This window comes from Grammomys surdaster, unplaced genomic scaffold (genome assembly GCF_004785775.1).
Source record: "Grammomys surdaster isolate TR1022 unplaced genomic scaffold, NIH_TR_1.0 167, whole genome shotgun sequence".
NCBI lineage: Eukaryota > Metazoa > Chordata > Mammalia > Rodentia > Muridae > Grammomys > Grammomys surdaster.
In genome coordinates this window covers 9433141-9446170 of record NW_021604615.1, presented here as the reverse complement: position 1 = coordinate 9446170, position 13030 = coordinate 9433141, and the positions used below count along the sequence as shown (strand labels likewise).

General features: G+C 46.4%; 1 protein-coding gene across 2 annotated transcripts in view; it reads right to left on the bottom strand.

Annotated features, from left to right (window-relative positions):
* Dlgap2 (DLG associated protein 2) overlaps nucleotides 1-13030 on the bottom strand; it is a 720970-nt gene that overhangs the window by 7390 nt on the left and 700550 nt on the right. For both annotated transcript variants that reach the window (XM_028766298.1, XM_028766297.1), the window contains 3 exons: nucleotides 10870-10955; nucleotides 8931-9346; nucleotides 603-694 (listed from right to left, as the gene is read on the bottom strand). In XM_028766298.1, coding sequence (XP_028622131.1) covers nucleotides 603-694; nucleotides 8931-9346; nucleotides 10870-10955 — 594 coding nt within the window. The remainder of the gene's footprint in view (nucleotides 1-602; nucleotides 695-8930; nucleotides 9347-10869; nucleotides 10956-13030) is intronic.

Here is a 13030-nt window from a genome sequence, read left to right as displayed (position 1 = left end):
GGTCCCTAAGGCTGAGGTATGTCATTAGGGACAATTTGTGGGTCTCCACAATTGGGATGTGCGTCCAGGGCTGGGCTATGTTCTCTCCCACCCCTGCATAGGGACACTTTGACCAATGAGTAGTGTCATAGCTTGAATAAGAATCCCTTCCCCCATCCCCCAAATTGGCTCATACATTTGAATTCTTGGTCCACACTTGTTTGGGAGAGGATTAGGAGGTGTGGCCTTGTTGGTAGAGGCGTGTCACTGGGGTGCAGCTTTCAAAAGCCCACACCGTTGCCATTCGTGGCTAGCCCTTTCTCTTCCTGGGGGTTTGTGTCTCAGTTTGTAAGCTTTCAGCTACTACTCCAGTGCCAGCCTGCCTGCTCCAGTGCCAGCCTGCCTGCTCAGTGCCAGCCTGCTTACTGCTGTGCTCCGCACCACAATAACCATGACCACACCCTCTGAAACTGTCAGTTCCTAATAAACTCCTTCTCTTCTAAGTTGCCTCGGTTGTGGTGCCTTGAAAAGTCACAGCAACTGAAAAGTAACGGGAAAATTCTGTGACCACGCAGGCTGTACACATCTGGGCATTTATGGGATGGGGCTCCCACGCCACTTACCATGTTCTGCTGACAAAGCCAGTAAAACTGCTGGAACTTCTGGGACATGAGCAGCTGGGCGCTTCCCACAGCACTCCGGATCTTTCCTAGAACTGGGAGACACAGGGATGATTAAAACCCAGTCACTCATAACAAATCAAGAACGTCTGGCATCCAGCTAGCTGGGACCAGAACTTCTGTCCATGCTTTTTCACTGGGGTTGAGCTTAGTGTGAACCACGCTGAACACGTTCATCAGCTGAGGTTTCTATTCCTTCCCAGCTCGTGAGGATACACGAAGACAACCAAATGCCAGCTACGAGGGTCTTATCACGGGGTACTGGAGATGATTTAGCTCTGTAAGGTGATGGGCATTATAGAATCTCTTTATTTTGGGTCCTGAGTTTATTGAGCTTTGATGTTTCAGGTAAGTCCTTAGAGTTGGGGCTCCAGAAGATCTCACTGACTAACACTCTGATGGTAACTCCTCAATTTTGAGAAAAACTGAATTGGTATCAGCCATCTCAGTGAATTCAATTAAAATACCAGGGAACTGAGGGCAGCTATCTCTTGGCAATGGCACAAGCTGTGTCTCAGACTTAGAAGAGCTACCTAGAAGGCAGCTGCCCAGGAAGATCATGACATGCCTCAGAATCAGCCAAAGGGTCATGAGTCATGCAGTAGGCCAGACTCATTGTCTTATTAAACCCCTTTGTGGGGTTAATGTCACCCGTGTAAGCCTTACTCAAGGTTCCTCTACAAAGGGTTCCCGATCCTCAATGGTTTCATTTGGTAAGCCAAATATTAAATTTAAAAAATAGTAAAGAGTATGTTTTTATCCACACAAAGGATTTAACGCATCATGACAGCTTTTAGATTTAGACCGGGATAAATGGAAGACTTTACCTAAGAATACATAAGGAAAAAGCTCTGCCTCTTGCTCCAAGAAGCCCTTGAACTTCCTCAGTGTCCTTTCTGTGCTTTCCTGGGACTGAAGCATCATTCTGAAAACAGTTGCTTTGTGGAGCCCACCTCACATGGGCCTCAGAACCTCCGGGAACCAGCGGGAACCTTTCTTCCTGCTGGATGCTTTCATCTCTGCCTGCCTCCCTCACCAGTCTCAGCTCATCCATCACCCCCAGAACTCCAACAGTGTAGCTATCCAGACTCCTCTCTCTTGACACTACTTGGTTAGTAGGCTTAGTTGCCTGTGAGTTTCCCTTTCAGCTCCCTTGCTGAGCACAGACATCTACCCATGTCAAGTACTTGAGATAAATCATTGCGCTTTGGTGGTTGGATCTACTCTCCCAGGCTTTTCAGGAAGAGAGCTCTGGTTAGCACCTGACTGCTGTGTGCTCAGTTTGGGGAAGAGTAGCCAAGGACAAGGGGGACAAGTATCTTGGAGTTCTATCCCTCAAGAAACCCATTGCTCTGCTTTGGAGAGCTGTGCATTCCAACTGGCTACTCATCCACTTGAGGTTTTATCCAGTAAAGTCAAAAGAGCTTTTTGATCAGCAGAGGACCAATAAACAGGACCTATGGTAGCCCATGGTGCTTTGTCCCAACCCAGCCCAACAGTCATCCCCAAGGGATGATGCTGAGGTTCAGAGACATGCCCTTGGTTCCTGTAGCTTTCCTCCTTGATGGTCAAATCCCCAAAGACCAGTGATGGCTACAGCCAATCCCAGGGCTAGTTCTTTGAGGACTGAGGATGCATTCAGCAGAAAAGCCCATTGTTAGAATCAAGTGAGGAATGGGTTTGAGCTCCAGGAACTCAAAGACTCAAAGAAACATTCCACATGCACCAGAAGCTGGCATGACATGTTTTGACCTGATAGGCCAGCTGAAGCTGCTTCTATACTCTTCCTTGGCCTGACTTGAAAAAAAAAAGAGAGAGAGCTCAGAAAAATGTGATGAGACAGTGGAAGATAGCCCTTCATGAAACTGTAGGCATGTAAGAAGGAGTTTTACGACTTGGTGACTCAGAGGTCGGTCACATTGTCACATGCAGAATGTTCAAAGCCAGGGTACCCCCTCCCCTGTTGAATATCATGTGCTCGAGAAGTGAATAAACATTCTTACTTGGCCTTCCTTCCCTCCTTCCTTCCTTCCTTCCTTCCTTCCTTCCTTCCTTCCTTCCTTCCTCCCTCCCTCCCTCCCTCCCTCCCTCCCTCCCTTCCTTCCTTCTTTCCTTCCTTTGGTAGATTTTTATTCTCAAAATTTGATCATGGAAAATTACACACTTGGGAAAGATTAGAAAGAAAAGTCTAGGACACATCCCTGTCTGTAACTCTTAAAGCGAACAGCCGAGGCTGCAAGTGCTTGCACACACTCCTGAGCCACCCGGAAGCATGTTTTAGCCGACCAGTGGGCAAACATGAGACCACACTGGTTTCCTTTCAGCCTCAGGAGAATGGGAGGTTACAGGTCTTGGTATGTGATCTCCATCAGTGGAGACAGGATGAAAGGAGAAGAGAGAAGGGCTGGATTCGGAGGCCCCTGGAGGTGAGTCAGGTCTAACATCTCTTTTTAGAAATGGTTAGGGAAGGGCGTTCGAATTGGTGGTGAGTTTCAGATTATTTTGGATTTGGGGATATTTGCTTATATATATAATGAGGCATTGGGAGATGGGAGCCCAGTTTAACCACCAGATTCCCATATGCTTCATTATGTCTTTACGCATAGCCTGCAGCTGCTTCCTACACAGTCCGAGCTCCTGCGTGCTCACACAGTCCGAGGTCCTGCGTGCTCACACTCTGCTATGGAGCCAGTTCTTTTTTTTTTTTTTTTAAAGATTTATTTATTTATTATATATGAATACACTGTAGCTGTCTTCAGACGCACCAGAAGAGGGCATCAGATCTCATTACAGACGGTTGTGAGCCACCATGTAGTTGCTGGGATTTGAACTCAGGACCTCTGGAAGTACAGTCAGTGCCCTTAACCACTGAGCCATCTCTCCAGCCCCCTATGGAGCCAGTTCTATGAGGTCAGGTGTAGAATTTTCTACTTGTCCTGTCCTGCCACTGCTCAAGATGTTTTGAATTTGGAATTTTCAGGTTTGGATTCAGGTGTGTCATGAAGGGGACAGGGGAAGATGCAGGGACAGAGAGGTGTAGGTGGGGGGGGGGACTTGGAACAGAGTCTCAAGAGGGACAAACATCACACCATCCCTCATCCATATGCCCTACAGGAACATGATCAACAACAGTCTCAGTGTCTAGAAGATGAACACTTTGTTTCTGAAAGGTGGAATTTCTGTTTCACTGTATCTTGTAACACAAGTGATTGATGATATTTAAAAGGACTCATTTTAATCAAATTGTTACTATGAAATTACAGAAGCCATGAATGAATGTATTTGGTTTTTTTTTTTTTTTTTACTAACTTTGTTGCTTTAAATTGTAACACAAAACCCATTTGTTCTATAAAATTTGAAGTTTAAATGCCTAATCTTTTTATTCCTCTTGAAATTGAATTCTGTTGGAGGATCCACAAAAGACTTCAATTTACAATCTTTAGGACAATGCAAATCTATGGCAATTTTCAGTATGGATTAATGTGGTGCACTCATTGTCACAGTCTAACTTAAGCAGTGCCAGGGAGATAAAGCATGCGGGAGCATGGCTAACGAGCAGCTGCTAATGGTAGGTGAGCCTGCCCACTTAGTGGGCGGGAGTGATCCTATCTGAGACCTATATTGTAAATAGCTCCCTGTAATTGCAGGGAATTTGAAGTGAAAATTCAATTTATTCTTTACCATTACACTTCTCTAATTTTGTCAGAGTTTCAACAGTGTCCTCTTAAGAGACAGATAAGGACGGGCACTCAGCAGAAGGCAAATTTTCAAAAAACCTGATATAACCCTGGCCTTTGGTGGGAAAAAATTGGATTAGCTGCCTCGGCTTTGGATTTATTTTTTATGTGTCTCGTCTAATTTCTAATTCTATGAAAATTTGCTATGAAATCCCAGCAACATTCTAAAACTCAAAGTGGACTTTTATAGAATTTGTGGAGTTTGAAAAGGTTGTTTAGTATTGACAGCCTCTCTTGGGACTCCCTGGTTATTAATTTTACAGCACCGGAGGTGACCAACTGCTCCCCAAAATTTCCCTTCAGGTCCCACGCCTGTCTATTTCTAGTTTTTTTTTTTTTTTTTTTTTTGAGGTCATGAGCTTGGTTCCTCACCAGCTCTTCTCACACTTTCAGTAATACTCTGGCCAGCTGATGACACTGGCAGTCTTGTCGCTAAACTGGGTATACCCTCTGTCCTGGCTCCTGCCAGAAGTCCACGAGCAATGGGTAGACACCATCTTACGCAGGGCCATGCTATATGCATGTTACATACATGCACAATCCTTCCCATACTTAATGCTGCTGTTTGTGCACTGGGGTATGGTTTGCACAGAGGCAGGACATTACTGTTCCCATTCTTGTGTCTGTTTTCTCCTCCATCTGCTTCAGAGTCCTGGCCAAGTATAGACAGGGGCAGTGTCCCTTCTGCTTTGTGCTTCTTAACTATGTTCTATAGCTGGACATTTCCATCCACAGACAACTACCATCCCTCGTGGAATAAGGCCTGGGAGACCCCACGCCTGGCATCAGATCCCATTCTGCTATTATGTGACTTGTGACCTGGTGGTTATTTGTCCTGACTGAAAGGAGATCTGGGATGTCTGATCTCTAAAGGTCTCTCTGATTGCCTGGGCTCTTGGCATCCAATTGGGGAACTTTCATGTGATCGGATGTCTGTAGACAAGGAGCCCAGCCTCCCTCAGAAGACCTGACTGTACATGTGCTCCTGTGTGGAGGTCTTGAGATAGTCCCAGCTCCATACGGTCATGAGATATTTAGGACGTTTTTGTTTGTTTCAAATGACTTAGTAAGTTTTGGTTTCATTTCACGTCCTCACCCATTTGGTTGAGTTCGTATGACAATTGCCAAACTCCAGCTTTGCAGGACTTTCCATTATGTCTTAAATAGTTCCATTTTTGCATGGAAAGTGAGAGGCCTGCAGAGTAGGCCTTAACCCCAATCAGTCTGAATTTGGCTCAGGCTAGCCTTTATTAGCCACACAGCACTGGGTACATCTAGATCCATTCAATCAGTTCAGTGAACTGTGATTACAAAATTAGAGTTGGGGCAAGAATTATTTCATGCAATGGAAATTTCAATATTCAGAGCTCAGAGTTTTGGCTTAATAAGCCATTTAATTTAATCTTAATTTTAAAAGCGCAGAGACCAATGACTGGTACTAAAATAAGACCCAGACTCAGAGGTTATCTTAGTTTCAAGCATTCTTAAGGAGACCCGTGAACCTGATTAACTCTTGGATAGGTGTATGTGCAAATCACAGCAAGTGGGAGAAACAGCCAGAGTCTCCATCTCTGACACCAGGAGAGTAGGACTTCGGGATATGTCAGAGCTTCTATTCTTTGTCCCTGTGCTTAAGGCTTATGGTGTTGAAGTCATGTTCAGGGGGAGAAAGAACATGCAAGTCAAGTTCATTTAGCTACTATTTCAGGGTTAGTGTCACGTGAGGCTCCCAGCCTTCTGTGGACACAGACCAATGCCCTGGGATCCTGGATGTGCTTATAATACACGAGAAGGATGTGAATGTTGCTGTTTATTAAGCTGGCTCACCTCTTGCCTTCCCTCTCCTCTTCCCAACTGTTGTTTGCAGAGGTCTGTGTGTGAGGTACCACAGATGCATAAAACACACTAAGTGTAATCTCTGCATTCAGAGACCCAGGAATCTCTGGGACAGTGCAAAGACAACCCTTGAGAAACATCAACCCCATCATGGTACAGAATGATACTTCTGCCAAGCAAGTAGAAAGGACGATGCTTAAGTGGTTGTCTTTTCAAGGGTGGGGGGGCAGCCCATGGGCTCCTGCTGCTAAGTTCCGTGTCTCATTTGTTTGATTCCATCTGTTTTCTGTGCCATCAGATGATGGCACAAGTTTACCTTACCCACAGAGTTACCTACGAGTTTCCTCTCAGCTCTCTGAAGCATTTTGTCCACATTTCTCTCATTACCCTGGTGTCTCCTCTCATTATGTCGTTCTTCCTGGTGAAGACTTCTCCTGGTTTTATGTCCCTCACCCCTACCTCTTATGCAGAAGGCTACTCATCTCTTGTATCCTGTACCAAGACTGGCTTGCCCATCGAGTGCTCAGTAAACTCTCACTGCGTGTAAACATCACTGAACGAGTCCAGAAGATGACAACCACAGTTCACCAAAAGTTAAGCAGCACATTTAAGAGACTCTAACCAGGAGGCGGGGGGGGGGGGAAGTTTACTCTAGTTAGCCTAAAGGGGAGCGCTCTCCCAGAGCCAATGCAGTCAAGCACAGAGCTCTCACACACGTTAGCTGTGAGGATGGATCCTACAGCCACGTTAGTCACACATAAGTACCTTTGTGACACAATAGGAAATTCGCAGTTTTCTTGGATTCCCCCAAAGAGAAAAAATTATAACCCGTGACTGTGCTACAGTCTAGCTACCTTTCATACTTAGGTATTTATCGCTTATGTGAAAAGAATTGGCCTCCTATCTCTGCATTTCCACAGCCGTCACGATGACCTTGTTTGTATCTGTACTATTGTCCTAGGCATTCTCCATGGACCGTAAATGGTGTCTCACAGCAGTGGTGAATCAAAAAGACATACTGGGTTGGGGTCAGCGGGCCCGTATTTTTCTGCAACAGCAGGAGAATGTGGCCACAATGAGGATGTCTCTGGAAACAGAACACTCGGATACTGAAACTGTAAACGTGCAATGCAAAAGCCAGTGTGGGTGTGGGTGTGGGTGGTGGTGATGGGGAACCCCAGTGTGGGAGTGGGCAGGGCTGATGAGGAAACCCAGCATAGGAGTGGGCAGGGTGTGGCAGGGCTGATGGGGAACCCCAGGATTTTCCATGCTCTGCCAGCAAGGCCCATCCTACCATGTTTGATCACTAAGGCACATATAGGACATGTGTAGCATAGACCTGGCAGACTGTGCATGGTCAATTAACATGGCTTTAAAGGATGCATGTATAATCCATGGGGAAGCATGACATAGCATGCATAGACTAAACATGGAAAACGAAGTAAGGCGGTATCTGCTATTTTATAAACGGAGCAACCCCTGCATCCTTATCTGCATGTTCAAAAGCAGATCAGAACCTTTAGAATGTTCTAGAATGACATGCACTCAAATGATGTAACTCTCCTGGCAGGTGGCATGGATGACTACAGACATGTATGCCCTTCCTTTTGGTTGTCAGATTAATGGACTCCAAAGAATTGAAGGAGGGAAAAAAACAACAACAACAACCCAGGAATCCCATATTGGTGGAAGGGAAAGGCTGAAGTGTCAGCCAGAGGAGGACCTCACCTGGAAGGAAGAGACCTCACAGGGCTCTGACAGCTTTCACAGGCACAGTTACATCTTCCGGGTTTCATTTCATCTTTTCTATAAACATGGCGTCGCTATAGACGCTGAGAAAAGCTAGGAGCTCTCTCTTCCTGATTTCACCCAAATTGACTGAATCCATTTTCCTTGATCAGTTTGCTTATTAATTACAGAAGTTGTGGGTTTGTGGACAAAATACTATTCCTGAATCCTAATCATTCGTCCTTCTCTTTGTTCTCCTCCCTTCCCACCACTTTCCTCCGAGTTCTCTTTCCCATTTCTTCCCCCCAACCCCCTCCCCCCTCCTTCCTTCCATATCCTTCTCCCTCCCTATCCCATACTTCCCTCCCCCCTTTTTCTCCTCCCTCTCTGTTTCTTCCCCTCCCCCCACCCACCACCCCAGCCTCTTTGGAAGCCCATTTCCACATTACACCACTCAATTCTAATTCTTGGTAATAGATTTCTTCAAGTAAAAGAGAGGGAGGCAGAGAGTGATTCTTTTCCACTCTCTGTGGAGAAGCAGGGACTTGAGAGCCTGGGGGTTTGGACAGGTCGCCACTGGGCGTGCTCAACTGAGGGCATTGTGGGTAAAGTCCTGCTGCACCCCGCAGTGGGGAATTCCTGCTCTCTTCAGTGTTCCTTGGGCATAATTACGTTATCAGGGACCTGGTTATCGGGGTAGGAGGTGAAGCATACCACACCACCACGGGGGAAGAGTTAGTGGAGTTCATCTTATATCTAACCCATAGAACGAAAGCAAAGCAAAGCTGAGAGACAACCATGTCCTGCAGAGCACTGCTTCATGGGAATGAGTGGGGGGACAGAAGAAAGCATTTCATTTTTATTTGCTCGAATGTGGAAGGGATGTCTCCCTACTGATAATGTCACTGGTTCAGTTGCCTCCCTGAGAAGGTACCAGTCTAATGGGCTGTGGGGAATGTCAAGTTCTTACTTTCTTCGGAGAGGTCATTCTCCTCTGCTTCTCTCTCCATCTCTTTGCACCAGCCTTCCATCCTCTTTGTCTCCGTGTGCAGCAATTTCAGAAACCACGAGCCATCTCTCCGGCATGGAGACATCCTCCCGGTCTCCACCGTGTCCAGGGATGGCTCCAGCCACGGATCCGGTGGCGGCAGAGTAGAAGTGTCCGCCTGTGTCCTGTAGTCCTCTCTGTAACTGAAGAGGCCCTGCGTTCGCACAGTCCTCAGTGCCCCATACTGGGTCGGGGTGCTGGGCTCCGAATGTCGCTGGAAGGAGGATCCGAACTGCAGGCCCTTGTCCTCCATGCTGACATGCCCAGGGAAGCCCTCCAGCTCTAAGTCAGCCTGCACAGCAGCTGTGACACTGTTGGAACGCTTGAAACGGCCGTGCCTGGAAAAGGAGGGATGGAGGAAAGATGCAGCCTTGTCCTGCAGATCCTCATGGGGGACACCCCCAGACCCTCATGGGGACACTCCAGAGCCTCAGAACTAATACCCCCAGACCCTCATGGGGACACCCCCCAGACCCTCATGGGGATACCCCTGACCCCTGAGCCTCAGCACTAGCACCCACTTACAAGTCCAACTCACTGTGCTTGAGTGTCACTGTGAGGAACACAGGGTGTGACATATGACTGGACTCCACTATCAATAATTCAGATTCTAGGTGGTACCCGTCCACCATTCATGTATACTGAGTGGGTGAGAGTGGTGTTCAGTGGCTCCCTTTATCAGAGCAGTGATTCCCAGCCTTCCTCACGCTATGCCCCTCTACAATAGTTCCTCATGTGGTGGTGACTCTCGATACACACACACACACACACACACACACACACACACACACACACAATTTTTTGGTTTTTCGAGACAGGGTTTCTCTGTGTAGCCCTGGCTGTCCTGAAACTCACTCTGTAGACCAGGTTGGTCTCGAACTCAGAAATCCCCCTGCCTCTGCCTCCCAAGTGCTGAGATTAAAGGTGTGTGCCACCACTGCCCAGCTTTTTTTTTTTTCCTCCCGATATTTTGTTGCTACTTCAGAACTGTAACTTTTCTACTGTTACACATTGTAATGTAAATGTCTGACATTCAAGGTATCTGATATGTGATCCCCATGGGGGTCATGACCCATAGGCTGAAAACATGGCTTTGGATATATGCCAAGTTTATGAACTCTGGCCCGTGCATAAAGCAATGCCCTCTGTAGATCCTTAGATTGTAATGTGGGTTTCTTTGCAGTCCGGATCTTTCCTGTTGGATTGTCCCTTCAGCAAGTACTGGCCCCCAGCACTGTGTCTAGGAGAGGGCACCTGCAGCCTTCAATGTAAAGCCTGGTACTTTTTGCTGCTGTGTATTTGGCAAATATGTTCCTTGATGCCAGGAAAACAATTTTTCTGCCCTGGTTCAAGTAAAACTTCTGAAGTGAGACAATTCCAGGGCATAGCTTGTGTCTGGGCTGGCTGGCGCTCTCTCTCTCTCTCTCTCTCTCTCTCTCTCTCCCCTTCCTCCCTCCCTTCTTTCTGTCTGTGTTTCTCCTACTTCTCCCTCATTATTCTCATCATTATAAGGTGAGAAACACGTTCGCCTTGCCCCTAGCCTACTCTCTTTTTGAGAAAGGATTCTGGATAAAGGACTTTGACCTCCCAGGGCTGTGAGCTATGATGCTATTTTAATAGGTGGTAAATTACTTTGAAAAGAATTATTCCCTTCCCTCTTACAAACACAAGGCATGACCCATGTTCATTCATATTTGAGCGACGTCAACGAGGGGAGTATAAATGAACGGCCTGTCTCTGAAGGCAGAATGAATTACCGACGGCCAGTGCAAGGAGATTGGAATCTTGCAGCCTAGCGTTCTGCAAGCAGCTGGCTTGGGGGACACAGCCACTCTGAAGGGAGCGGGGTGAGGGGAGTTACCGTTTTTCGTCTTCTACTTGCACACCAACAGAGTGGTACTCCCGTAGGCCTCTGCTCTCTGTGTCAGAATCCGTGGCTGTTTCTACCTAATTCAACACAGAACACCTCACTTTAGACCCAAGGCATGGAATCTGGTCAGTGACCGTTTTCTTCTTGTTCATTTGCTGTCATCGACTGTGCGTATGTGTTTAATTAATGCAGAAATGCACGTGATCCAGTAGAATCGGATAGAGAAGGGAGGGGGGAGGGGAAGGGAGATTCACATTCATTTCTGTGTAGTTATGTGACTACTGGGGTTTCATTGAATTTTACATAACTCCTTGAACTCAAGGCTGCACTTGAGTCTTTTAGACATAGGCAGATAAAATTGCTTAGTCAAAAAAAAAAAAAAAAAAAAAAACCACCCGGGCTTTGCTGGGCTGCACTGTTACAGGACGTGGACGTGCTTATCACGTTCTGCAGTGAGGAAGGTGAGGACAGTGTGAGCCAAACACAGCTAACAATGACAGACAAGCAATTTAAGAGAAGAGTACCGATGGCTGCAGCCGCACACAGAACGACACAGGAAGGGACGAGAGCACCTTTGGGGGTTGGGGGTGGGGGGCTGGGGGTGGGATGGGGATGAGGAAGCCTCGTGGCTGCTGGGATGGCCAGGAGGCTGCTCAAGGTGACAACAGAGACAGGCATCCTGAAGAGACTCCTCACCACGGCCCTAGTTGCTAGGTTCTCCCAAACCCACCAGGCATTTTAATGATTGTCAGCTATGGGAAACTGTTACATAATAGATCCCCGGGTAGGAAATTCTGTGGGGCCAAGGTTGGTAAAGCTGTGGAGATTTTTCCAGGCGCCAGACAGCATCCCCTTTACTCAAAGCATCACCTGACAGAGCCACAGGACGGTTAAGCCCAAATTCAAAGGCCATAATATAAAAACACATTTTCTTAAAAATTTAGGTCACTACCAGGAAGAACAAAGCAGTTAACCCCTTACCAGTGTGCCCTGTGTGCTTGGGAGGAGAACCCACTGCCCCAGGCTGGACTGTGATCTGTCTGTGGCTGTGCCTCCAGTCCTTATAGGCCACAGGACGTGGTAGTTATGGATACGTGTGATTTGATTGACCAGGAGCCAGACACCGGTTCAGTGTCTTAAGCTTTATCGATGTTGTCCACACAAAGACCTCAGGGCATTCCTAGAGAACCGAGGAAGGTGAGCTCCTTGCCAAAGGGCACTTGGCTTATTGTAAGCAGTGCCAGGATTCCAGTTCAGGAGCCCTCCACCTTAGAGTTCTGATTGCCACCCCTCATGGCCTTGGGAGTCTCAGAGCTCTTGAATTTCTAATCAAAGAGCAGACTGGATCAGTCCTGCTGGTTCTGACAGCTGGGAGGAAGCAAGGGTCGAATGGAGGAAAAAATCTGGAAAGACAACCTGGCCTTCTTGCTAGGGGTCACCATTCCGCCTCCTGTTTGTAAAGTGGTCATGGTCCTATTAAATTGTATGTTCTTTACTGGACATGTAGATTATTGATACTTTAAACAAAAGACCTGAATATAAATGAAAATGTTGAAAATAATAAAAATAATACGTCAGGACTCAGAGAGCTATCATTTATTCATTCATCCATTTATTTGTTTTGCTAGGGTTAGAACCCAGGGCGAGCTGGCTGGCTATCTATCTATCTATCTATCTATCATCTATCTGTCTGTCTATCTGTCTGTCTATCTATCTATCTATCTATCTATCTATCTATCTATCATCTGGCTATCTATCATCTGGCTATCATCTGTCTATCTATCTGTCTATCATCTATCTATCTATCTATCTATCATCTATCTATCTATCTATCTATCTATCTATCTATCTACCTATCTACCTATCTATCATCATATAGTAGGCAAACACTCTACTATTGAACTCCATCCCACTCCTGCCTTGTGTTTTAATTATATAGATTTCTATGTCATGAATGCAACCTAATTTACTTACTTAATCTTCAATGGAGGGTTAATTTGGTTATTTCTAGCTTTCCACCATACCACATTGTTCATGATGCTTCTTATATATCTACCTGGGCAAACTTTTGGGAGAATCTCATATGACCTGTGGTTGTTGAGTCATCTATCTATCTATCTATCTATCTATCTATCTATCTATCTATCTATCT